This window comes from Corvus cornix, chromosome 8 (assembly GCF_000738735.6).
Source record: "Corvus cornix cornix isolate S_Up_H32 chromosome 8, ASM73873v5, whole genome shotgun sequence".
NCBI classification, from domain to species: Eukaryota; Metazoa; Chordata; class Aves; order Passeriformes; family Corvidae; genus Corvus; species Corvus cornix.
In genome coordinates this window covers 24,731,337-24,757,718 of record NC_046338.1, presented here as the reverse complement: position 1 = coordinate 24,757,718, position 26,382 = coordinate 24,731,337, and the positions used below count along the sequence as shown (strand labels likewise).

Here is a 26,382-nt window from a genome sequence, read left to right as displayed (position 1 = left end):
TATATATTGTGCCTATAGTAATTCAGAAGTAAAAGAAGCCAAGAAAACACAAAAATACTTTGTACTTTTTCATCTCTAGACTAATACAGGCTGAACAGCAACACTTTGAAATGCAACTAAAGCTGAAGTGAATGTAAATGTAACCATATTCTACATTAAAATAAGTATTCAAGAGTCATGTGACTTCTCTTGGAAAAAAAGAAATCACAAGGGAAATAGAAGACTACAGTTCTCACAGTAAAATTAGCATTTCTGTGCACAAAGCACTGTCTTCCTGTATTTCACTATATCTTTCATAATTTCACAACAGATGCAAAACCAAGGCATTTCAACACAACTCACTTCAAAAGCTACTTCTCTGCTACTCTACCATGTTGTGATCGAAAGTTAAAAGTACCAGAAACTACCTTCTACCTCAGCCAGCACAAAAAGTTTGTTTTGCTACATGCACTGTGTTAACTGGAAATACTCTGGTGTGTACAGCATGAGAGAAGGCAGCCTTGCCTTGAAAAGATAAAGCCACTTTTCTAGAAGCCATATATAGACAGCATCAGAACACTGTCAAGGCTTTGACAGCTGCTTTTGACAGTTTTCTTCAGTGTTTAACACAAACAGAAATGGTGAATTGTTGGGTGGTTTTCTGGGCTTGCCATAGCCTGGCAAAACCACCGAGACTGTCAGAAGGTGGGTTAGCCTCATGGATTTTAGGCATATTACAGGGATATTGGGAAGACACCCCATGGTTTTCAAAAGACTGGCTTCTCATGGAGAGGGCAGGCCATTTCAGAAAGGAGTACCCAATTTCTACAGCCACTGTAGCCAAGTTTGAAGGATACTTCTCAGGAAAGGACTCTTGAGTGCAGGCAGGGTGAACACTATAAGTGATACTACTCAACCTGGAGTCCATACAAACCCTTGCACATGCCTGCATTGAGATGCAAACTCTAACCTGACATTTAACATCCTACTAAAACTATTTTCCAAGGCCAGAGGGAAAACCAGATAACCACTACTGTAAAATGAGCACAAGATACACTATAGGGAATGCTGTGATTTTTGACATCCAAATCCAAAGCTCACAACTGGAGCACAGTTCCACCTAGATTTAATTTTTCTTTCTGGCTAAAGAGAGTTAAAATCTAGGGGGAAAAGGAAAGTTTTCATTCCACCTCAGTGTTCTTTACAATGCCAAGATGATCTGGACATTGTGATTTGGTTTCCACACTTCATCTGCCTTCTATAAATTCAAATATTTTCTGGGCTATAAAATTAAAAGAAATAGTGTAGGATTAAGATCAGAAGCTCTGTCAGAGTTGAGCTTTTAGGAGAACTCTGCAATAGGGAAATCAAGCCATTACCAGAGCAAGTCTGAAAGGGCTTTGTTGTAACTACCCAAAGGAAAGTAATGCCACTAAACTCCTTGCCCACAAGTTCACAAAAAGTAGAGCTGAAATAGAAATGAAAAAAACCAAAACAATTAATGCTGCACGAAAGAGACATTATAAAGCTGATTTCCTGTAGCTTTGTGGTCTATTATCCTGCATCTCAGATGGTGCAGGCTCTGTACCAAAGGTTTTATTTTAAATAAGGGGAGAGTAATGTCCCAGCAGAGAACACAGCTGAGCTGCTGGTACAGCTTTCTCCTTGGGAGGACACTATATGTCTCTCTCTCTCTCCTCTTTCTGTCCACAAGCGTTTCTTTATGTTCATAGAAACACAATATCGGAACCGAGACCTTTGTCCTATGTGGTTAAAGCCTGCCCATAAGTTCAAAAGCTTTCTTGTGGGAGTGGGTGGAAAACAACCTACTTGAACATAGAAAAAAAGTCAAGCTAAAAACACATTTAAGATTAGACAGAAAGCTAAAGGACAAAATAGGTTTCTATAACCTTTATGCAGTCAGTGATTTTCTGTCTCGATTGAGATTCATGAGAAACAGCCTGTCATTTCAACCGTGCTACCCATTATGTATTAAGGGAGAGGAGGAAAAAGGATTTGAAGCCCTCTAACAACAGCAACACAAAACGCATGGAAAATCCAATGCTCAGGGTTGCTTGTCAGAGGTGGATCAGCTCTGAAGAGGACAACCATCAGCATGGCCAGAAACACCAATTACACAACAAACCAAGGGGGTCTCAAATTCCAAGGGAGAGAAAGACAGCTGCTGACTCCCTTCAGGAAAAACAGAGCGTGAAAAAAGCAGTTAATGCTGAAACATGAGGTACATTCTGCAGGAAGGTCCTCGATGTGCAGAAAGGGAAAAAATGCTTCCACAGCAGCACTGCACAGCACACAAAAAACCACTGGAAGAGGTGGTAAGGAGTAAGCAGCACTGTACATATGGAGAGAATACCCAAAGATAACCAAATTTTGGAGGAAAACCACAAAGGACTAATTACGCTATTCACTAACCTCATGAGATTACAGTTTCAGTGAGATTATATAGCAGGGAAGAACCCACTAGTAAATACCAGCTAGCTGAAAATAGGAAAAGAGCTTTTTTTTTTTTTTTTTCCTGAAGAACAGATCATCCTATGGCAGGCACATGGAGGGGGGAAGAAGCAAACTGGTAAAAATCCTTACTGTGAAAATGCAGTAAAAACTTACACTCAGCTCAGATTTAGAAACCATTAACATTTGGGGAATTTAAACATGCTCACCAGTTTGCACTTCACACACAGAGGGTAGTAGTTAAAGACAAAGCTTGTCTACAGGGCATGGAAATAGTCTGTAAAGTGAATTGCTTTAATCAGATTAAGACATCTCCACTGTTTTTACACACAAAAGCCTGAAATCAATTGGATAATGCAAGACTCATCAACTGAGAAGCTAAGCAGAGCTCAGAGGAGTGAGAAGACACTCAAACAACAACCTATACCTTTTGGGAAAGGAAACTCTAATATCTGTATTTCCTTCACAAATTCTCTAGGCAAGTGCAAAAAATTTGAAAAGAAAATATTTAAGTGGATTTCAGAAGAACAAGCCTGTAAACATGAAGAAGTTCTGCTTTAGAAGTTCATCAGGTTGCTTTTTTTTTAATTTGAGGATGCCAATAGCAAATCTGACTACATGAAGCTCTCAGACACACAGAACCCCATGACCTGCCATCATCTGGTTCAAATCTCTCTTTCAAACATCTAGGATCAGCAAAAAACTACCAATTGACCCTCCTAAAAGCAGAGCTGGGAAGCATCCTGGAGATTCACAGGTAGAGGTAAAGTCTTTCGTCATCAGGGTCTTAGGCCCAGGAAGCTGCAGGAACACTGATATCTGTATCAGATGCAGCTGCAGTTCATGTGACACTGCTGCTGCTGAAAAACTATTGATAAAAACTCACATTATAATAGATACTGAATTTAGGATGAACTTGTAACACAGTTTGAAAGGCTGTCAGACACCATATTCTCCATCTCCCCACACAGCTACTGTTCTCTGCCTTCCCCCATTTGCAGTTTTCCAAACAAAGCCAAAATGCCTAAAATCCAGAACTGCAACATAAAGCACTTAGGGGAAAAAAAAAAAGTTTTCAACAAAAAAATGTAGGGAAGGCAATTAAAGGGCTGAAGAGGTATTGGTGTTTCCATGGCAATCTGGCAGTCAGGAGCCATGCTCGCCTCTTCTCCCAAGTCTTCCGTCATTCTGCAGCACTAAATCTTTATTAATTTGAATGTTGAGCATGTCTGCCCGTGCAGAAATGTTATCCCACTGCTTGTGCCGAGCAGCGCTTCCGCAGCCGTCCAGGGTGATGTCAGAGAGACGAGAGGAAGATGCATGGAACAAACAGCAGATGCCCGTGCCATTTTGAGATACAAAGCTCTTTTTTCATCCCCATGGCAGTCTAAAAAAAGGACATGTGCCCTAGGAACAGACTATTTTCTAAACAGAACGAACTATTATTTCTGCCAATCTCAGATGACTCTGCTTAGAATGATATGAGCAGTATTGCTCCCAGACAAGCCCTTGACTTCTGTTGGCAAGATGATTTCAAAGTGAATTCAGAGAAACTGAGAATACAACACATGTGCTTAGGAAAGCTCTTTTTTCCACAACATGGATGACCTTTCCCTAAGGCGTCCCAAAGGAGCGGTGGCAATAATCACTGTATCAATGCTCTACTGAAGAGTACAAATTAGCCAAGAGTACAAATTTAAAGGAAATGATGTTACACCTAGAGCTACTATTGTAACTGCTTGGGTTTGATGCTAAGTAAGATAGATTCCCGAGTCCAGAAGAAACTGCTGCTGCTTTTCCACCTACACCTCATCCTGGATGCAAAGTCCAGCCACCCACACCCTCTCATGGCACAGACACCAGTTTTGGAAATGGGAGAATCTGAAAAGGACCAGAGCCTATTGAAGGGAATCATCCACTTGTTGCAACAGCAGCAAATGAAAAAAAAAGGGAGGGCAGTAGCTGTGGAAGCTGACAAAAACCCAACCCATCCACTGAAAGAGATTCGAATGCCAAATGCCACCAGAGGCGAGTCCTCCTTTCCCAAGGATTCAAGTCCTGAGAACATGAGCAGGAGGATCTTCACGTATTTTTAATCTGACTAAGCGATGCCCTGCAGGAAGTGATGCGAGTTAGCCAGATTCTCATAATGCTCCCTTTTGAAAGTCTAAATCAGCATCTTTGATAAGAACAAATTTGATAGATGGTAACACCTTCAGAAAATCAAGTCAAACTTGTTCTCCCATAAGCAAATCCATGTCAAGCAGACCAGCACTATCAGCATTATCTGAAGTCCTCCAAATTTCTCTGTGTGAATACTAAAGACCTCAAACTGCAGTCCACGCCAGCACAGCACCGATTAAAAATGGATTGTAACCTGTTAGAAACACGGGCTGGCAGGCAGTAGCAGCCTGGCAAGGCAGAGCACCAGAGTTAACGACAGCAGGTAATTAGGGTGGGCTTAACAGCCAGGATCTTTCTGCCTGATCAGAAGAGAAGCAAATGGTTCACAGCAATTATCAGGTGAGTATCCTCACCAAAAGCGCAGGTGTTGCTGCCCCACCCCAGCTTACTGCACCTTCAACTGCAGCCCTTTGCAAAACTAAACTGGAAAAGCGAGTTGCTACACCATGGGGCTTGCATGATGAGACAAGGCTGAGTAGTCCAAACCATAGCGCTCCGTGCATCCAGGAGCCTCCTATTTATTGACCAAGAGGGCTGACATCAGGTACCTGCCCTCTCTTGCACAAGAGCATCAAGCCAGTTGAATATGCACCTGAAAATACCCTTTCGGTGACTTCATCTTTCCCATTAATTCAAGCCACAGCTCCCACTCCCAGGAACCAGATGCAGGTCAGTATCTCACGAACAACAGGAGTCACTTTCAGCCTGGATTTGTCATCTCTGCCAACCAGCCTTTGTTCAGCACCAGGAAGAGATTTCACCCACAAAGGCAAAAAATTTCGGCAGCATGGGATGACCTCAACCACCTCAGGTGTCTGCCCAGGCAAGTGACAACAGGTGATGCCACAGCTACTTCTCTCGGCCCCTCAGGGAAAGGGCCAGCAATAAGCTGCTAAGTTGTTCGTATGAAAGTATAGTTTGACTAAGTGGACATGACATTTAGTCTTTAGAAAATTAGTATTTTTCTATCTTACTGGACTGTGTAAGCCATCTCCAGAAATAACAGTGCTACTATGCACCACAAGTCTATACTACCACAAAAGCGTATTTCTAAGACACCTACCCTTGAGAGACCCTATAATTTTCCTTTTGAACAAACCTAGCTGAAACACATTTGTGAAACAGCTTTTTTTAACTACAATCATCTTCTTGCAACATATTAGCAAAACTAAATCAGCTTTCAGAGGGGATTACTGGAAAAAAACCCAACAACATTTCTCCCAGGAGACAAATACTGACCATTTCAAAGTCAAAACAGATCGATTGACTGACCCAACTACTCTTATTCAAACCAGCAAGAAGTGGTTAAAACTCTGCATACAGCATTTTCCACTCCAAAACCATACTGAACAACAAAACTACTGAAAATACCAGTGTCTTGCTTGCTCAGCCCTAAACAACTTCCACTAACACTCTCTCTCATCGCTGCACTGTTCATAAGTCATCTGAAAAGCAACCCAGCCTCTCAAGAGTAAAAAGAAGGAATGAGAAGGCACGCAAGTAATCAATGACTGCTGGTCCTCGATAGCTTTAACGCGGTGCAAGACTGCACAAGCTTTACTCCGGAGTAAAGCTGGAAGTGCCATAAGATTTCCATCAGAACCCACCAGTTATGGCTTATGAACCAGCGCTCCAGACAAGCTTCAAATATAATGCAAACGCCAGCGTGCAAGGGGAAACAGTGACAAAAAGCGGCACTTCCCTCAGATGTGCACACATGGCTTCATCGCGCCTGGATTGATGAGGAGGAGGGCACGCAGAGATTCTCTCTGTGTGTGCAGGAATGTCCCCAACAAAGGCTCGGTGCGCAGGTGTGCGAAGCGACGGGCGCCGCAAAGCCTTCACTCTCGTGCTTTGAAGCCCCGACCCTCCAGCTCCCCGGGAGCAGCGCATCCATCGCTGCCGCGCTCGGCCAGCCAGGGGCGGCTTCCGCAGCTCCCCCGGGCAGCGGCTCCCGAGGGAGCGTCGTTCCCACGGGGCTCTGCCCGCCGCCGCCGCTGGCACCCGCGCCCGCCGGCTCGGGGCCGCTCGCACAAAGCGCCGGCGGCCCCGGGCCCCCGCGCGATGTCACCCGGCCCCGGTGCCCTTCCCCGGCGGCAGCGCGGGGAGGCGACACGGACCCGGGAGAGAGTGGCCGGTCCTCCCCGCGCCGCCCCTCGCTCGGAGCCCTGCCGCCCCTCGCTCGGAGCCCTGCCGCAGCCCCCCCCGCGCTCCCCGGCACTCACCGGCGGCGGGCTCGGCGCGGCGGAGCACGGCCAGCACCAGGGCGAGGAGCGCGGCGAGCGCGCCCCGCTCGCGGGCCATGGCCAGGGCCGCTCCCGCCGCCACGGGCTCGGCGGAGGGATCTGGGCGCCCGCCCCGAGCGGAGGGACACGGCCGCGCGCGCCGCCCCCGCTTCCTCCGCCGCGTCGCTCCGCGCCCCGCCCCTCCCGCGCCGCCGCCAGGGGGCCCCGCCCCGCGGGACTGAGGGCGGGGACGGGGAAGCGGGGCGGAGGGGAGGGGAGCGCTGGGAGTGATGGGGGCGATGGGGAGCGCTGGGCAGTGGGATGGGGGCGATGGGGAGGGGGCTGGGCAGTGGGGATGGGGGCGATGGGGAGGGGCTGGGCGTGGGGATGGGGCGATGGGGGAGCGGGCTGGGAGTGGGGATGGGGCGATGGGCGGAGGCTGGGCAGTGGGGATGGCATGGGGACACCGGGGATGGGAGTGGAGCGAGGCAGTGGATGGGGCCCCGGCTGAGCCGTGGCATGGGGAATGGTGCAGAGCAGCGGGGATGAAGTGCAGGGATGCGTGCGGCACGACAGGAAACAGTCGGAATGGGGGCACAGGGGGCTGGACCGTGGGGAGGAGGGATGATGGGGGGCAGTGGGGATAGGAGCGGATGGCAGCAAGGGTGAGGGAATGGAGGGTGAGGGCAGCCGGACACGCCGTGCCTCTGCGGGGTGGTGGCGACAGTGGCCGGTACCCACAAGGGAGGACAGTGAGGCTGTCCACCTGACATGCTGCGCTGCCCTTCGCTCAGATGTGGGGCGCAGGCAGCTGCTGGGCGGGGATCTGGAGTGTTCCCCGGATCGGGATGGGAAATCCAGAACCAGCCTCAGCCACCAAGGCTCACCCCAGTGAGCAGGGAATCTTCTGGAGCAGACGGACAAGCTCATTGCCCCATGGCTCACCCCCACAGCTGCTCCTGCTGCAAATGCCCAGGAGGAGGACCTGAGTTCCCACAGAAGAGGTCTCAGGAGGACAGCAGATGGATTCAGCCTCAAGATCCCTCCCAGTCCTTAGCTATCATTTAAAGCGTTAAAAATCCTTCTGCCCTGGCTCAGACTCCCGAGGACTGAGAGCCCTTTGTGTGCAGTGCTGACATGGCAGCCTGGCCGTGAAGGCAGGATTGTACCGGGTCTGGGGGAAAGAGGGGGCAATGAATAAACCTCACTGTTTTCCCCCGTAATTCTCCAGATCCCGGAGTTCCTCCCAAGCATGGGGCTGGACAGTCAGTGCCCTAACCCCATTATGATTTTTCCAGGTATTCCAGTGCAGCACATTGACAACTCCCCCACCATTCTGCACAGCTGCCAGAGCTTCCCATCGCCACTCCAACAGCTGCTTGTGGGCAGACAGTTGTGCCTCACAGCCATGACGGCCATTCCACAGCATTGCTCCTGGCACACTGCCCTCCCTGCAGCTCCTCACCTGCTGAGGTGGAGGCCAGACCCCCAGTATGCCCCAAAACTTCCCACATATAAAATGACGAGTGGCACTGACCAGCACTTAAGTTAAAATGATGACAAAGCCAAGCTGGGAGTTTGAGGAGGGACAGGCAGGGAATCCGACAACAAAAAGGGCTTGGGGATCCTCTCCTGAGTGCAAATCCAGGAAGTATTCTGGTGTTTCACCAAGAGCTGCCTTTTCCAGCTCCCCTCAGTGCTGAGCATTACTTATCACCCCGACCTTGAGGTGGCTCATCCTCCACTTTGCTTCACTTTGCCTGAGCACAAGGCTCTGAGCCCCAGCACATGGCCAGGATCCACGGCCTCCCTGGCACAGCTCTTGGAAGCAAGCAGCTCCAGCTGGAAGCTGAGGCTCACTGGGAGAATCCAGCCAGGAAGAGGGAAGATGTTGCTTCCCTCCTGCGGGTCTGGGGAACCTGCTGTTTGCTTTTCTCTCTCCACTCTGACCTTTGCCCTCATGGGTGCACATGGATTCAGCTGCTCATGGAAGAGAGCATCCCATGGCAGCTCTGTTGGGGAGATAAAAGGGATGAGAGTAGCCATCAGTGGGTCCTCTACATGATAGAGGCTGGGAGTGACTGCATCCGGATGGACAGAGTGGATTTTGCTGCTGGGAAGGTGAGGGCCGAGCTGCTCTTGGCTGCCCTGGCAAGCTGAGTTGCCTGTGCCAGGAGGGAATGCACAAAGCAGAGCAGAAAGGGACAGGGACATGGGCCCCACTGTGTTCCCATGTCAAAGTTCTTCAATGAGCTCCCCATCATACCCATGATCCTGTCATTAAGCAAAAAATCCTATACAGAAGAGTTGAAAATGTGTTTCAGTATTTCTTCATCTTCATGCAGCCCTACTACACACTACCTCGCCCCCAGTTTCCCACCCAGAGAAGACCAGCAGCTGACACAGGAACTGGAGAGCTCTGGCAAGGTTTCCTGCAGTTTCCATCTGGTTTCTGACCATGCCTTGCCCCTCTTTGCCAACGGAGTGTCTCACCCATGTGCGGGGACCAAGCCCTGGCTGCCCAGGGTGGCAAGGGGAGGCGGGCAGGGTGCCTGGCACAGGGCTGGGTGAGCTCTGGCACTGGAAGCGATGCCAGCGGTGGGATTAGGAGAGCTGAACAGGCTCCATATCCACAGCAGAGTTAAATGGCCCCAGCAACTAGGGAAATCCTGGCACTTCGTCTGACAAAGACTGGGGGAGATCAGGCCCTCTCTGCGGCTTCACTCGGAGTCTCACCCTGCCGTGAATCTGGTTCCTGCTCCACAGAGCATCCGTGCACTTTTCTCAGAGGGAGAGCCCACAGGGGCAGCATCTCCTCACATCCCAAATGCCCCACCTCTCTGCAGCCAGGGAATTCTGCCAGGCAGACATGCTGAGGGCTCTGCAGTGCTCTCCCCTGCTCTCCTTGCAGAAAGCAAAATGCATTTGAACAATGAAAATGCATTCTGAGGTGCTTTTCGTGTGTCTGTAGCTGGTCAGTGTGGATCATGGCAGTACTGTCCTTAGCCTTGGAGGAACTGCTGATTTCAAAAGCTTTGTATTGGCTTGCTCAGAATAAATTGTTTTCTTGCAGTAACATTTCAGTGACATTGACAGTGGTTCAGGCATTCAGACCTCAGTTAGGCCCACACCCCAATGCCTGTCTTATATCCCAGTGTTTTACATGTTATCCCAGATAAGTGTTGCCTCTTAACCTGCCCCTGATCTGGGGTCCTTAGGACAAACATGCTTGAGTCATATGTCCCAGCTTTCTCTTTTGTGAACAGAAAAGCTGGAACCCCATTAAAATGGAAGCTGAGGGTATTTCAGTTACAGGATGTCAGCAGCCAAGAGGTTTCAGAAAAGCAGGAGGGAGAGAAGCTTCCAACAAAATCCTCAGGGCTGGCAGCCTTGTGCCTGTGCTGCAAATAGCTTGTCCTGTGGCTCATCTGCAAACTCTTAAGATCCACATGACTTGGCTTATGCCATGATTACCTTACCTGACAGCCAGCCTCATCTTAAAAAGAAACAGAGAAGTGCAAAGGCATTCCTGCATCAAGCCCTGCAGGAATGCACTGGGCTCCCTTCTCCGCCTCTGCTGCTTAATCGCCAGGGGAATTCGTACCCTCTGCCTTACCCGCAGCTGCCTGCTCTCAGCAGCCCCTGGAGTATTTAAATTGCAGATAGAGTTGCGTAGCTTTTACCAAAGTTGGTCTGATGGACAGAGTGCCCATTAAGCTCCCGAAATGCCCCCGGCTCTGGGCATGCAATGCAACAAGAATCCACTGATTTGTGGTCACCCTCCAGGTCACAGCCAGCACTGTAATGATGGCGTGGCTCAAGGAACGGGCAGCTGCTCACCACAATCACTGGGTTCCATTTTTTGGGTCTGTATCCAGGACTGGCTGAATTAAAGGGAATCTGTAACTCTCCCTCTTAATCATCAGCCTCTAGGTAGCTACAGCAGTGATTTGCAGCAGGCATATCCTGCTCCTCTCCCAGTGCATGCACAGCCCATGCAAGCCACCCTTCTGGTGGCATGATGTGGCACAGCCCCCATCAGGTGTGGTCCCCATGCATGTAGGGGCACAGGAAAGCAGGATAGGGGCTTCCTTCTATTCCTATGGGACCCAGAGCCTGGCCTCAGTCCACAGACAGGCTGTTATGTCCCTCCTGTCACCAGGCAGGAGCCTTGTGGTGCTCTGCAGCCAAGCTGTGCCAGAGGCCCCCCAGTCCCTTCTGGGCTCAAGAGTTCCCTCCTCTCCCAAGGTGGATGCTAGGGGCATCACAGCTGCAAGGGGCTCATGGCTATGAAGCGGGGAACATGAAACTCCAGAAAAGGTCCTGAGGAGCCACACACAGCTCAGCATCTCCAGGCTTGGGCACCACAGGAACCCATGCAGGTCCCAGTGAGTAGGATTTGGGGTCACTGTCGCTCCAGTGAGCACGTTTTTTTCTGCTTTTCTGTGCAAATCCTGTCTCTGCTGCCAGTTTGGGGGGGCCCCAGTTGTGGCCGAAAGGGAGGGTGCACTTTTGTTCCGGGTGCTGTGCCACAGTGGGGCTGGGGAATCCCGTTTGCAGTGAGCATGGGCAGCGTGCCAGGGAAGCAGAGTGTGCTGGGGTGGCTAGAGAGCACCCGCAGGGCTGGGGGGTGCAGAGGGAAGGAAAAGACCAAAAAAAAGCAATGACAGAGGAAACAGGTTTATCATCTCTCTGCAGAGCTCTGGGGCTCAGCCACAAGGGGTTTTCTGAGCCATGATTCAAAATCACACTGGACTGCTCCATGCAGCCGTGAGCTGTGAGAAAGCCTCGTGGCAGGGTCCAACAGCCCCGCTGGAGTGTGCACGGGGAGCAGGGACTCCCCAGCTTCTGCTTTATCCTCTGCCGTGGGTTTGTGAGCTCAGACATAAATGCAGCCAGCTGGGAGCAGCCATGTGATGCTCTGCGAGGCTCGGTGCTGTGGGCAAACCCCGGGGCAGCCCTGCAGGGGACCCAAATGCTGCACAAGACGGGGGAGAAGGGGGACAGGCTGGGGCAGGTGGCATGAGTGCTCCAAGGAAAGCAGAGCCAGGAATAGATCTGGGCAGACGGGTCAGAGACTGTCCAGGAAGTGCAGGCAGGGTATCTGCAGTGGAGAAGTTATACCCCACCTCTCCTCAGTGCAGGATCCTCAGCGACCCCAAAAGAGCTCAGGTCTGGGGTGACCAACTAGGACAGAGTGGGGAGGGGGTCAGGGGCTAAGCAGGTGACCCAAGGCCTGCCCTGGGGCTTTCCAAGTGCTCAGGACCAGCACAGCTGCATCACTGGGGACACGGGAGGTGGCGCAGTTCGGGGTGCTCTGGGGCAGGATGTGGCGCTGACTCAGGCCAGCGCAGGGGGGTTGGTCCCACAGTCAGCTGTTCCTGGCCAGCTGCCAAGCCAGCACCCTGCCCTCAGAAAAGCCTTCATTTTCAGGTGGCAGAAAATCGACATCTTCTTTTCCAAAAGGTCACGCTGAGGTAACACAGCAGAGCAAAGTATAAGGGGCAGAGGGCACCTCCTGAGCTCCTCAGTGTGGCTCTGTGGTACATCCCTCCCTAGCCTGGTGGGATTCAGAGCCCTTCAGAGCTGCTGTGGCTTCACACTGGCCACCCAGGGAAGGAGAACAAGGATTAGAGCGTTCAAAGGCTGAACTTCAAGCCCTGCTGCCCTGGCCAGTGCTGTCCAAGCACTTCTCTGGTGTTGGGTGCCCTGGGCAGGTGCTGCAGGCGCAATCCTCCACACCACTGGGACATTTACCCATGGCAAAACAGCTTCCAGAAACCATCTGTGGCCAAACTGCCCTGGGGTCCCATAGGAAAAGATGCTGAAACTGGATTTTTCTCAAAACCTACTCAAAAGAGGGGTTTGCAAGTGTGAAGAGCTGCTTCAAAGCAAAGGAAGCAGCTGGTGCCCGAGTCAACACAGAAACCAAAACCCTGCTGCTCCCAGAGTGGTGACAGTGCAGAGAGTGGCCACAGCCTGTGCCAGGTGAGACCTGGTTTATATTTGACACGGTGGCTGGAGCACCCGGCCAGCTTTTGCCATCCTGCTGCACTCTTACTCTCCAGAGTGCCGTGCCACACCCATGGCAGGTTTGGCAGCATCTGGGAACCAGCTCTGCCTGTCTGCTCTTGCTGCTTCACTCTGGGAGAAAACCCTCGTCACCCGATGCCGGCGTGCCCAGCAGTGTAAACCACCCAGTGGGCAGCGGGGTACACAGCCATGTCCCCGGTACACAGGCCCTGCTCCCTCCAGCAGGCACTGTCCCCAGCAGCACCCCTGGCCCCGTGACACAAAGACACCCAGAGGTGCCCAGACCTGAGCTGAGCGGTGCCAGCAGCAAGCACAGCCAAAACTGACAGCTTTCTAACTCTGTGCTCACACGATGAGCCCAGCAGCTCCCAGGACATTCAGAACCATCATCTTTCTTTTGCGCTCTCCCTGTATCCCGTGCCAAAAGTTTCCCGGTGGTAATGGGCACACTGTGGGAGAAGGGAGAGCTCAGCTCTGCTCTGCTCTCTAGACCCGCCAAGAGCAGGGGCTGAGGTGCTTACAGAGGTGCCAGGAGTTTGCACTGCTGCCAGGTCCCACTTCCCCTCTGCTCCACATGTGCCTGACGTGGGACAAATGCCTCTGCCAGGCTGAGGGGGGCAGGTGCAGGAACTGGGGAGAAGCCCAGCAACGAATCCAGCAGGCAAAGACTGTTCCAGAGCCTCTGGAAGTAGAGGGGCAGCTCAAAAAAAGAAGTGAAAATGGAAAGGGTGCTGGGTAGGAGGTGACAGGCAAAAGTCCTGCGGGAAGTGTCTCCATCCGTCTCAGCCGCAGCACCCCGGCTGCACGATGGGATGAGGCCAGGCAGCGCTGCCTGGCGCGGCACAGTCCGGGAGCCCTTGGCAGGCACATCCCCGCCTTCACGGGGAGGCTGCGGCTCTTTGGGGAGGCCAGGGCATGGCGAGGAGCTGGGGGTGCCCTGAGGAGGAGCCCCCTTTATGTCCCCAGCCCCGCACCGCGCCGCAGCCCTGCGCAGGCACTGCCACCTGCAGGCAGAGCCCCGGCGCCGGCTCCGGCCGCCGCCAGCACCGCGACCCCCGAGCCGGCAGGGACGCGGCCCGCCGCCGCCGCACACCCGGGCAGGGAGCCCTGAGCCACGGGACTCGCCCAGCCACGAGCAGCCGTCACGACACACATGGAGAAAAGGGCAATGGGTTCTCCTCCCCTCTGCCCACGCAGCCGCACAGGAGCTGAGCTCACACCTGGCTGCTCAGGAGGCGCAGAGACCCCAAACCCTGTTCACACCTCCCTCGGACGGAGCAGCAGCAGCACCTCTCTGCTCTTCGAGGGACGAAAGGGGGGCTCCGTGTTTTGAACGCAGCGAAGGAATTGCTTGTAAGGTGTTCCTTGGAGCCCCACGCTGGCCTGCGGAGGGGAAGGCCCCTCGTATTCCCTCTAGGCAAGCGGCACTTGCAGCTCCGTGCCCTCTTCACACTGGCGCAGCCCATGGGGGATACACACCCCACTCACTCCCAGTTTGTGCTGCTTTGTGTCTGTGCCCCCTATGAACAGCATCGCCACAAAACTGTCCCCATAAAGTTCCACCCAGGCTGAGAAGGCTGCCTGCCACCAGGCAGAGATGTGCCAGCAGGGAGAGACCCCTGCTATAACCAAAGCACAGCGTCTCCACCAGAAAACAATCAAGCTCATGTCTTTCCACTAGTTCTGCCTCCTGAAAGGAGCCCTTATCCCAGGTGGCTCCATCTATGAGGTCTTTACCCTCTTGTGTCCCTGGAAGGAAGGAAAGCATCCTCCAAGGTCACAGGAAAGAGACACAGGACACTCCATGCTGCAGAGGGGATTTTTCAGAAGTATTTATTTCACTGCTGACACTGGGGCTGCAGGAGGCAGCTGCTCCCTGAGCTGCCCTGCGCTGCAGAAACATCACCCCCCTCAATCACAACAATCCACGGACGGTCGGTGTCTGAATGGTGAGACCTTCCAGCACCTACATTACACAGACCTACATCACTGGGACATTCACCTGGTAGGGACACCACTTAAAAGGACTTAAAATAATGATAATAATTATAATAAAGCAATCTACAAAGTAACACTTGGAGGCATCATGCAGAAACTGGATTACTTTAGACTACATGGCAGCTCAGATTTACTGGGTTTATCAGTGGACGAGTGCTGACTGCTCCTCTGCCAGTCCAACATGGTGCCAAGTTGGGGAGCATTCCCAGACAGGCCAACAGCTGTTTCCCACCCATTGCAGGAAACACTTCCAGGCTCACAGTTTATACATCCAGAACTACACAAGGTTATGTGCTTGTCAAAGGTGCTGGGAAGTCCTGAAACTTCCTTCTGTGACACTACTTTCTTCCTCTACCAAGTGGCAGGCACTTGAGTACAGCAGAGTGCCGGACCTCTGGGGTTGCTTTTTCCTCTTTTTTTTTTAATAAAACCAAAATCTGACTGCTAAAATGTTATTCTTAGCACAGGTGGACCAAAAAAAAAATTAAAAAAATCACATTACAGTGGTGATATACAGATTGGCCCACAAGAAAGAAGAAGCTCTATACTATTGCCCCATAATGAGTTTTTCTTCACCTACAGTTTCAACTTCCCAAGTGAGGTAGGGAGAAGGTGAGCACAGGAAAAAGAGGTGGTGTTTCTAAAGGATTCCACGGTTTTAAAGTTATTCTAATCCTTCATGTGAAGTGTTCTTTAAAGAAACACTGCCTTTTCTTCACAACAACATTCAGTTTTGGTTTTTTGGTTGTTTTGGGTGGGGGAAAGAGGGAGAAAGAAAACAAGGATCCCAGAGATGAAATGCTGGCAGTTTTGACACATTTCGGAAGGAAAGCACAGTTATAAAAAGGAAGGAAATTATGTAGTGAATCTGCATCTAGAAGGGAAAAATAGAGAGTGCTGACATAGTTTGCACTGTGCCCGTTCCAACAGCATTGAATTACACACCCTGTTCATGTGGAAACATACTGTCACACACAGCTGTCAGGAGAGGGAAAGTGGACACTTAGAAATCCGGAGTTTAATTTTGCAGGAACCAGTTAATACAGAAGCCTTCCACTGTCCCTCCTAGTACTGGACAGAATGTATTTTAAGGCATAGTTTAACATCCATTTCTTCCTAAAGCAATTTAAAGTGTAACAAGCTGGGATGTCAGACACAGAACACTCGACAGGTATTCTGACAGAGGTGAAAGCTGCTTTATGTACAGTGAAATATTTGCCTTCAAACAGGGGAGTCTTGAGAAAGAAAGAAAGAAAAATAACTGCAGACCCAGATTCTAAAAAAGCAAACATTACTAACACAAGGAATGTTCATTAGAGTCCAGTTCCCACTAGAGCTACTCAACAGGAGGATGTACAATGTGATTATGCTAAACAGCACTGATTGACTGTTCCCAGAGTGCCCCGGGAGGGGGAAGAACCTTGGGAGGCCAAACTCTGCAGTATCCTAGTGCAAACTGCCTGAGAGGAAAAGCCTGCAGTCAACAAGCCTTTACACCTATTGTTAGGCTCCACTAAGAGATGCAGTAGCCAGGTGTCACCCAACAACTTCAGGACACTCCTGTAAAAGTGATGGTCCTGTGTGGATTCTAATGCACATCCCCCATGAACAGTGTCCTGCACACATCCACCTGCCAGGCTACCGGCTTTCCCTCTTCCATGACTGAGCCAGCTCACAGCCACCAGAACCTCACATAGACAATCAACATGATGAAAAACACAGCTACAGCCGCCAGCTTGGCGTACGTGGAACGCATGTTCAGGTACTTTGCGTCCTGGCGGTACTTCTTGGACAAACTGGACAAGTTGTTCGCCTTGGAATCAAGAGCTGTTAAAGGGAAAGGGGAGAGAAGTTAGTCAGGACTGCCTGAATGTTCCCCAAAAGTTACATTAAGTGTACAAGTTTCTCAGGAGCAGCTGGAAATGCAGTGGTTTCACACGGTGGCATGGCCTGTGCCTCCCTGCAGTGCTTTAGTGCTTGTCCTGCTGGGTGAGAGCCACCCAAGCTGGTGAGGTGCTGGTCTCTCCCCAAAGAAGCACCTGCCAGGTGTTTCAGAATACAACTGATCCAACTGAAACATTCACTGTGTTCACTGCTTTTCTCAGGAGGGTCAAGCCTTTCTCTTCAGGACACTCTGCCCACACAGCTGACCGAGGAGACATAGAACTGTGCGCCAAACATTGGCCATTCCCAGTACCTGACAGTGCCTCTCCTCGCTGTAAGACCTCCTCGATGTTGGCCACCATAATCCTCTGCACATCTTGCAGCTCTGTGTTGATGGAGCCCAGGTTCCTCCTCGCCCGGCTATCAATGTAGAGCTTCTTGGTTTTCTGGATGTAGGTGTCTGGAAGGAGATAGGGCTATCAGGGGGAGTCTCACCTAACACAGAGCAGCCTGGCTGCTGCAGGAGTGGGAGCATTGCTGAGACAGCCAGAAGACTACATGCAAATATTCCCCGGAGTGAGGCCAAGAGACTAAAAGCAGGTCATCAGAATCTGAGGACATGTACCATTTCCCTACCACTTCTCTATTCTCCTGCTCAGAACACCCGTGTCTCTAGTGCCAAGAAGAATTTGAACTGTCAATTCTATAGGACAAGCTGCAGAGAATCCTGTGGCTGCTGCTCCCTCCCAGCAAGAAGTTTCCCTAGCCATAGGGAGAGGGACCTCACCAAATTCAATGAAGGAATAGGGCCTGGACACTGTTGGAACCTTCTTGCCATGCTGCTCATCAAACTCTGAGTGCAAGTCTTCCAGATAAGCAAAGGCCAGTTTCTTGGGGAATCCAGCTTCACACAGGACCAGGTAACACACTCCTTTCTCAATGATGTAGCTAAAAGAACAGCAGACAGAGCATTAATCAATCAGTTTTTAACCTATCCTATCAAGCACCACCCTGCATACCTTTTTTCCTATGAGGCAATGAGAACTGGGTACAAGAACTTCAGGTTTTCTATAACTGGATAAAGTGTAAACCTTTCTGCAAAGCAATAGCTTATCTTTTCTTTGGCCAAAGTAAATTTTCTTGTAGCCTCAGACCCTACATGCCTGCCAACAGTCCTGGGCTTTGACTTCAGTTGAACAGAAGCTGGCCTGTGAATACCATGAGCTTAACAAAATACCAGCAACAAAAGAGTTATAATTTTGGACTATAAAAGAGAGAACACCCTGCAGTCAGGAGGAGGGGAGCACAAGAAAATTTGCCAGCAGAGTAGAGGGGAAGGTGGCCAACACATCTCTAACTGGCAGCATAGCCAAGTACCTGAGGCCCACAAATGGGAAGTTGAGGCACTGAGATGAGGAGACACACAGGAATTTGGTCTCAGTGTGCTAGGAAGCCACCCAGTGACTACCAGCTGTCCCTTTCCATTTTGGAGGGCTGGATATCCCCTTCCTCCACCACCACCATCCTCTTGGAGGGGTGCTGCTATGCACATGCATCACCTCAAGGGCACCTGGGGAAGAGTATTGGTGCTAGATGGGTTCTGGTGACCTTACAGGCTTGCCATGGGTAGGTGTGACCGTGCTACCAGTTCTTTAGCTGCAAGGTGAGGAGCCCCAAAGCACACACTGACACACCTGCTGCTGTGTAATGCTGCTTGGTTTGCCCTGCACCTGAGGGCACATGGGTCCTCTTCTCATCCCACCACCAACCTTGAGATTATTTAGGCTTCACTATATCACTCTGCTGCTCCACATTCCCGACTGAATTTTCCTCCTCACTCAGTCAATATAAAAATAAAGGCTACAATACTCCCACCAAAACCAAGGGGGTGGAGACAGTAAACAGCCCTGTAAACACTTTTGAATGCTTATCTATATTCTTCAGAGTGGAGTGTGAATGCTACTTTTAGGTTACCTTCCTTTGACTTTCTGCATAATGCCATTAAGCATTAGTCTGGTCAGCATAAAGATTAGCAGTATATTAAAGAAATGATCCAGTCCTCAGGGCACCATAGTAAAATAAGCAGCTTAAAAATTTTATTAATAGACACATCAGGCTTACAAAACAACTTCCCCCCACTCCCCACTGTTTCTCCAGATACCCCAACAGGGCCATGTCCTCTGAATTAGCCATCCTCAACTTGTTCCTGGGCTCAGGAGTATCCATTTCTCCTGCCTCTATATGGCCTGTGTGTGAACCCTGCCAGCCTTCAATCAACAACTGATCTACCCCAATCAGAAGCAAGAAACTCCAGTTGCCATAATCCATTCCACAGCATGCCCCCATGTGCCCATGGCCTTTGTTCCTTTTTATGTTCCTCAGCTTGGACCACATCAGTGCCTAGACTAACCCTACACTACATCATCAAGCCTCTGTTCTTCCCTTACCCCTGGACACCTGCTTGACACATTGGGGTTGCCATATATCATCACCTGGAGCTTGATTTAGCCACTGCCATGACGAGCAAGACCTGAGCAAATCTTCTGAAATAAGGAGAACCAGTGTCAGAAGAGAATTCTGACAGCATTGCTGGAGCAGCACTCTCCAGTTGAGAGCACTCTCAGGAACATGTCCCATCACCACAGCTCTGTTTATCTGTGCCTGGTCCTGCCTGGAGCTCTTCAGCTGCCCTTCCCACTTGCTTCTCCCTGATGTGATATTCAGTATGATGGATTTAAAGTTGGTGTCTGTCAGCACCACAGAGAGCGAGCTCACCTAACTCTGCCCCAGATTCAGACAATTTTGTCAAGTTCAGACCAGAGCTCCTGCACAGCAGGGCTTCTCAGTTTTACACTTTGTGTCCACCTCCAAGCTTCAGCACAGCAGCTGCCTGCATGTCCTCACACGAGGGGCAGATGTGGCCATTTGCCACTGTTAACTGCACACTGAGTGCAGTCATTAGGTTTCTCGTAATCATGTTGGACATTTTGAGAGAGAAAAGCTTTATCCTGGTAACAGTAGCAAAGGCCAAGGGTTGCTTTTAAACAACAGGTAAGAATCACTTCAGCCATCCAGCAGCCAAAGGTCACCTGCTTACTGACAGCACAGCAGATGCCATCAGTGTTCCTGTACCTGGACAGCCCCCAGTGCTGCAGCTGAAAGGGTGACACAGCTTTTGCAGCTGAAGCCTGGGCATTTCATTTGACAGAAATCACTTAAGTGGTCACAATTTAAACTTCATGTTTCAGCAAGGCTTGGCTCTGCTTTGAATTGATGAAGCTAAAGATGTTCAACACCACCTCAGCAAGTTCAGCAATACCCTTGGCCACACTAACTCCCACCACAAAATGCTCTGTTCTGCTTTGCGCTGCCCTCAGCAGTCAGAGCTCTGATTTGGCAGGAAAAAATTGGTGTGCTGAGTTAACGAGCAGTGTGGTCATCGGTCAGCGTTATTTTAGACTAAATCTCAAATTGCCCCATTACCTCCTCTTCCTGTAGAGGAAGTTTTCTGACCTGAAAGTATTCTTTTCACACAGGTCCTGCTGTAATGTCCCACCTCAAAGGAGGCAGCTGCGAGTGCTCTGCAGCAGCAGCTGCCAATGGCCAGCAAAACCTATCTAGGGACTAACTCAACCCAGAAGGAGGAACACTGCTGTCCCTGCCTGTCTGCCAGCCAGGTAAGCTGGCTGTTCCTTTGAGACAGCTGTCAAAACAGGCCTGCCCAAGCCCTCCCTCCTCATCAGAACTGGTGACATTACAGCCATCACTAAGAGGCTTTGATTTCCTGAGCAAGTGTTGCCACCTTCCCAGACATCGCTCGGCTTGCATCATGGAAGTAACTCAAGAAGGAGTTTACTGGGATTTACACAGGCTCTTTCCCAAGGCTTCATTGCCAGTCAGAGCTACACCCATGCTGTGCCAAGGAAACACTTAAAGAGGAGGGAGTTTTTAAATTCTATGAAGTTCTAACTGGTAGAAAAAACAGGATGAAGAGCAGCACTTAGCAGTTAACTCTGGCAACAACATCCAAATCCAACAGGAGATAGGGACGGCCAGGCCAATTGGGGCCATCCTTTGGCAACTGTAACTCCCTATCAAAGGCAACCAGAAGCCCAGAGAAAAGATTTTTTAAAATCTTGTCGCAGTTACCATATGTAAGACAACCACAAGAAAAGTATCCCTCAGAACCTCAGGGCTTTTGCCAAAGATTGCCCATCCATAAAACGCCTGTTCCCATCTTTCCATGTCGCCGAATCTCTGAACAAAGGGACAGGGTGGGAGATTTGCTAAAGGGCTCCTGTTATTGGAGCAGAGGCCTAAAGCCAACCTTGCCCTGCATTCAAAGGCCACCACCCCCTCACCCAGCCATAAACACACACCCAGTCACCCGGAATCACATGGAAACTGAGAGGGATCCTGCTGCTAGTGGCATGGCAGAAGTGGTGCCAAATGTGGGAATCATTCCTGCCACAACTGCACAACTCGGCTTGGAGACCTCACCTAGCATCTGATCTCAGAGACTTGTAACAAGTATTCCTGTCATGGCACAATTCTGATTCCTGACAGGACCTTGACTAAGTTCTCAGGCATTATTCTGCCAGGTAATGACATGTCACAGAAAGAAGCATTTCCTTTCTCACACATGAGCTTTCCTGCCTTTCAGTGACTGTCAATTCCCCCTCTGTTCACCTGCCTCTCCACCTCCCCTGCTACTGATTAAGGAATATGGATGTCTGACCTGTACTCTCTGTAAGCTTTCCTTATTCCACATCCAAGCTCCCTTGCAGGTGTACTACTGGAGAATGCCAAAAGTGCTTTAAGTCGAGAGCACCCAAACAGTCTAGGAAATTCATTAAACACACCCAACAAATCCAGCAACAATAAGACTGAGTCTACAAGGTGAGAGAAGGAAGTTTGCCAGACATCAGACAATAATAATAAAAATATTCAGAGCTGCTCCGTGTGCTTCTAATGCATGAAAAGCTGGGCTCCCACAGGGCACAGAGAGGACAATCCTGTGCCAGAAGAACTCACAGTGGTACTGCTAGGCTGGCTTTACCAAGGACATATCTCTTTAAAGACAAGATACAGGAGGTCCAGAAGACACAGTGAAGTTATAACAGAGAGTGCAAACAAGCAGAAAAACCTGAAAGGGAACAGAACCTGTATTGTCTTCTGCAAAGGCAGAACTATGACCCTGGATGAAAATCAAGTGCCAGATACCTGTGCCAAGCAGTGACAACTCAGACACTCTCCCCTTCCCACAGCTACTGCACTCCAGCGGGGCTGACAGGCCACCTCTTCCAGGCAGCCCCGCTTCTAACAAACCCTCACCCTGACTCAGAAGAGCCCTCGCCTGTTTCCACGGCAGAGGAGCCAGTATCCCCCACATCCCTCCCGATACTCACTGGAAAGCCATGGCTCCTGCCTCCAGGGTGCATCTCGTCGGGGACTGCTCGTTCAGCTTGCGGAAGAGCTGCTTCGCCTGGCTCTGGTACTGCTGCAGGTCGCGGCCTGACTGAGAGGGCAGGGAGGGAGGAGAACGGGCTGTTGGGGCGGTACCGGAGAAACACCGGGGGGGCTCCGGGACTGCCGGGACCAGCCTAACAGCACCGGCCGGCTCTCCGCCTCCCTCCCGCCACCACCGGGAGGGAAACGCTTGTGCCAGAGCCGCCTTGATGTGCGAAGGGACTGCGCGGGTCCCGGTGGGTCGCCCTCCGCCCGCTCCTCACCGACACACCGGCCCCTCCCCGCCCGCGCCCCGCCAGCCCCACCTGCTCGTCCTCTTGCATGGAGGCGGCGAGGGGGAGCCCGTCCGCCACGCGGGCGATCATCGTGAGCAGCACCATAGTCGCGCCCGCCGCCCGCCCTGCCACGGAGCCGCCCGGAAACTGCCACCGCCGCTTCCGGTCCGCGGCCGCCGCGCCACCGGCACTTCCGCCCGGCTGTGGGAGGTGCGGCGGCACCGGATGCGCATGCGCAAGACAGGCCACGCCCCTCCGCGATGGCCACGCCCCCACGGACAGACGCGCCCGCTTAGAGCAGACGCGGCCCCTCCGCAAGGACACGCCCCCGCTCTGACCACGCCAACAAGACCCGCCCACGCCCCCTACACGGCCCCGCCCCTCAGCAGGGACACGCCCTCCTCAGGGAGCACCGCCCACACTCAAGCCACGCCCTGCCAAATAGCCACGCCCACCGCCCAGCCCCGCCCCTGCACCCTTAGCCCCGCCCCCTGTGACGCGCCCCCCGCGGGCGGGGCGGGGCGGTGGCGGCGGCCCGGTGGGCGCGCGCCAGGCCGGCGGGCACAGCCATGGCGGCGGCGGCGGAGCGGAGCCGCCTCAGCTTCCCCGGCGGCACCGGGGCCCTGGGGCGGCCCGTGCCTATGAACCTCTTCGCCACCTGGGAGATCGACGGTTCCAGCCCCAGTTGCGTCCCCAGGTAACGGGAGGGCGAGGGCGCGGACCCCACCCCCTTCCTCCCCGAGGCTTCGCGGCTGTTTCCTCAGCCCCCTTTCGCAGCACCTGTGCTGTCCTTCCCGTAATTTCAGGGTCCCTTCCCACCCCTCGCCTCTGCCGCAGTAACGGGCACGGCTCCTCCTTTCCCTTCAATGGGTTTTGGGATGGGTGGAGGTGTAGGGACCCCCGACCCTAAAAAGGGTGGGGGGGGTTGCTGCCGTTTATGTCAGGTGTGTGAGGGGGTCACCTTCACAGTGAGTGTCCCCCCTCAAACCCCTAGCGTGGGATGTGTGCTGGTGGCAGGGTTTGGGGCTTCCCCCGAGCCCCGCCATCCTCAGGGAGTATCCTGTTAACGGCGCCTTTCCCTGGGAATGCCCCACAGGGATGGGCTCGGGTTGGGCATCGCTTTCTCCAGTGCTGGTTTTTCACCCTGTCCCCGTCTCGTCTGTTTCCCCGCCTCTGGTGTGTGTAAACACGCGGCCGTGGTCCCTGCCTGCGCTGTTTTTAGCCCGCATGGGAGGCATTCCTCTTAGTTTTTATAAATTTTGCGCTCTTCAAGTCTAGCTCAGAACAGAATGCCTGAGACAGATCTTTGCCTGACAAAAATCTTTGAAGCGCTTCTCATTCTCTTTTTTTTTTGTTTTGTTTTAAACGAGGACATAGTGAGCGAGCAGAAAAGGAACAGAGTCATCAGGCTGACCTGGCAGGAACGTAAAGCTTTGCAAGCTTTACAAACCCCCCAAATCCCTCTGTCTTCTGCGCCATCCAGATAGCAGGGTGGACTTGGTGGCCATGCCCCCGTATTGCAGGGACGAGTAACTGTCTCGGCATAAACACTGCCCATGGTCGTAGTGGTTTGACATCGTGGGCAGGAAGATAGAGGGGTAGAAGCAAACCTGAGTCCTTCAATTGCAGGTAATCTTGGTTTATAATACCTTATCTGTGCTAGCAGTGCCTTGAGCAGCAACCTTCTCAGCCTGTGTCTCGTTCTGCCTTTCTTTTCTGCAACGGTAGATCTTGGGAAGGGATTGGCACCCAGGGGAATGTGCCCCTCTTCAAGGAGTCCCTTTGCTATGGAAGTTGTTGCCTGGATGAGAATAGCTGGAGGAGCAGTTGGTGCTTTTTCATTTTTGCACTAGACAAGAAAGTGTCCCTGCTCCTGGCATGGGGTTGGACTTAAATGATCTTTAAGGTCCCTCCCAGCCCAAAGCATTCTGTGATTCTGTGGTTCCAGCACAACTGGCATTGTCCCTGCTGTGCAGAGGACATGGAGGCATCTCATAGCACTGCTCTGAAAACAATTCTCTCCATTGCACCCTTTACTACAGGGAGGCAGTTGGGTTTCCATCTCATCCAACCTTGTAATAGTGGCTGTTAAACAAATAAAAGCCCAAATGTCCGACACTGTCAAGGATTTTTCATTCTGCATTATCATTTATGCTGATACTTGCAGATCTGCAAACGAGCTCACAACATAGCCTGCTTGTTTGCAAGTCTGTAGATGACCAGAAAATGCAGTGTAAGGACACTGACCCTGCTTTGATGTGGTAGGGGGTGGGGTGCACAGAATGGCAATTAGGGTGGGTCCTGCGTGCTGGAATTGTGGTGGGCAGCAGATTGGAGGCAGCTGGTTGAGGTGCCTGAAAGAATCTGGGGAATGTAAAGTACATGTGGATATCTGGGCAGGTGGGACAGAACTGGGGTTTGAGGGGGATAGTCTGGAGTTGCTGAAGCAAGCTGTGAAGCAGGGGATGATGAAAGTGCTCAGATTGCCTGCCCTGAGGCATTGGTGGAAGACCTGGGCCATTTGGGACCTTCTAGGAACAAAGCTTTCGGTTGAGGGAGTTTGTATGTAGCAGGGGGTCCCTCTGCTCTCAGCCCCGTTGTTGCCATCACCTTTGCCTGCTGTTCCTGCGTGCCGTTTTTCCCTAGAGCCAGGGGGATAAGCTGACATCCAGCTGCTGCATCTGCTGCTGCCAACCAAATGAGCCTGTCTTTCCACAGATGAGGAGTTTTCTGCTGCACATGCAGTGCCCCCCATGGGCTGGGCACGTGTGCAAAGGCTGCATACAGGCTGCAGCGTGTGACAGGTCTGCAGTTGTAGCTGTGGGTGCCAAGTGGCTTTTGTTAACCCAGAGTGAGGGCAGGAGCAGCTGAGGTTGCAGGTTCTGCAGGGATGTTGGTCCTATAGCATGGTGAGGTGTGTGCTGGACAAATACCGAATTTTGCAGCAGTCTCCAGTCAGTGTTGCTGTTTCTAATCATTTATCGTCATGCTTTGCATTTCATTGCAGGCTTTGCAACAAATCCTTCTCTCAGAGAAAGCAGGAGTCTGAAAGCCTTTAAGTTACACCACTGCCTCTGCCTTTTAAGCTCATATTGTAAGCATTTTTACTATGGCACAGCAGCATTTAGGAGTCCTTATCTTAAAGTGAGAGTTACTAGAGTGAAAATTTCTGCGTGGGAAACCGTATCCCAAATGAGCTTGTTGTCCCAGCAAACGTCTGTTGGGACGTGAGAGGCGGATGTGGAGGAGACTGGGCCTTGGTGTGCGGTCAAACGCTGTGGAACTGCCTTGGTCTCTTCTGAGATTTCCACCAGTTATGAGTTCCCTTCTGGGTTTCTGTTGGCAGGATGGGCTTTCCAAGCAGAGAAGAGGTTTGAACTTGGCACAAAGTCAGAAGATTCATGAAGAGGAGCATGTGTTTGGGGAAGGAATGTTGCTTCCTTTTATTTTTGGTTCAGTAAACGTTACCCCATTTCTATGCTGTTTCTCCTAGCGTAAGCTGGAGCAGGGGGCACTGGGTGGAAGCAGTGCCTGAAGTGGTCTGTGCCTGCACTGCTCTAAATTGTGTGGGTGGGTGTTGAGGTGGAGGGCCTCATCTGGATGTGTGTATGCTTCCCAGATGATGGCTGGGAGCTGGACTGTGGGAGGGAGATCTTGAAGGCACTGCTCTTCAACACACTCTGGTAGGTCATTTTCTGAAAGTCCATTCAGCTTGGGTGGGGTGTCAGCAAAATCTGGAAGGCTGCCTTGGTGCATCCATGGAGTTTCCTTGTGTGAAAAGGCTGCGTCTAAACTTAAGGAAGAATAATAGTGAAGAGTCGTGGTGTTGTTCTGCAGTTGTGTGCTTAGAGTGAAACATAAGG

At 51.5% G+C, this 26,382-nt stretch overlaps 3 protein-coding genes and 1 long non-coding RNA gene across 13 annotated transcripts in view; 2 read left to right on the top strand and 2 right to left on the bottom strand.

Moving 5' to 3' along the window:
• The window catches only part of NOTCH2 (notch receptor 2), an 83,106-nt gene extending 76,152 nt beyond the window's left edge, over positions 1-6,954 (bottom strand). The window contains exon 1 of one of the 3 annotated variants that reach the window (XR_005602449.1): positions 6,861-6,954. Coding sequence is in view for 1 of the 3 variants with exons in the window: in XM_039555697.1 (XP_039411631.1) it covers positions 6,861-6,939 (79 nt within the window). In the remaining 2 variants the exon portion in view is untranslated. Of the gene's footprint in view, positions 1-6,242; positions 6,331-6,860 lie in introns of those variants that run through there. The other 2 variants (XM_039555697.1, XM_010409315.4) reach the window with 2 other exon arrangements.
• LOC104695438 lies at positions 6,363-8,083 on the top strand. The gene is made up of 2 exons (XR_752872.2): positions 6,363-6,446; positions 7,814-8,083. It is a non-coding gene; the product is annotated as an uncharacterized LOC104695438 (long non-coding RNA).
• A 6,618-nt stretch (positions 8,084-14,701) lies between these two features.
• Positions 14,702-22,694, bottom strand: SEC22B (SEC22 homolog B, vesicle trafficking protein). Its single transcript, XM_039556263.1, has 5 exons — positions 22,550-22,694; positions 22,184-22,293; positions 17,563-17,723; positions 17,089-17,235; positions 14,702-16,718 (listed from the first exon to the last, which is right to left on the bottom strand). The coding sequence occupies exons 1-5, from the start codon at positions 22,622-22,624 to the stop codon at positions 16,564-16,566; spliced, it is 648 nt and encodes a 215-aa protein (XP_039412197.1). The 5' UTR covers positions 22,625-22,694; the 3' UTR covers positions 14,702-16,563.
• A 373-nt stretch (positions 22,695-23,067) lies between these two features.
• Positions 23,068-26,382, top strand: part of PACS2 (phosphofurin acidic cluster sorting protein 2) — a 77,930-nt gene continuing 74,615 nt past the window's right edge. For all 8 annotated transcript variants that reach the window (XM_039555815.1, XM_039555810.1, XM_039555809.1 and 5 more), the window contains exon 1: positions 23,068-23,216. In XM_039555815.1, the coding sequence (XP_039411749.1) occupies positions 23,089-23,216 (128 nt within the window). In that variant the 5' untranslated portion in view covers positions 23,068-23,088. The remainder of the gene's footprint in view (positions 23,217-26,382) is intronic.

What these genes read in the sequence shown, in the direction of transcription:
- SEC22B (XM_039556263.1), bottom strand. Translation starts at nt 22,624, where the DNA reads ATGGTGCTGCTCACGATGATCGCCCGCGTGGCGGACGGGCTCCCCCTC. An exon ending in CCATGCAAGAGGACGAGCAG is followed by an intron (nt 22,294 to 22,549) that starts GTGGGGCTGGCG and finishes CTGCCCTCTCAG; the next exon opens with TCAGGCCGCGACCTGCAGCA. An exon ending in GCAGGAGCCATGGCTTTCCA is followed by an intron (nt 17,724 to 22,183) that starts GTGAGTATCGGG and finishes CTGTTCTTTTAG; the next exon opens with CTACATCATTGAGAAAGGAG.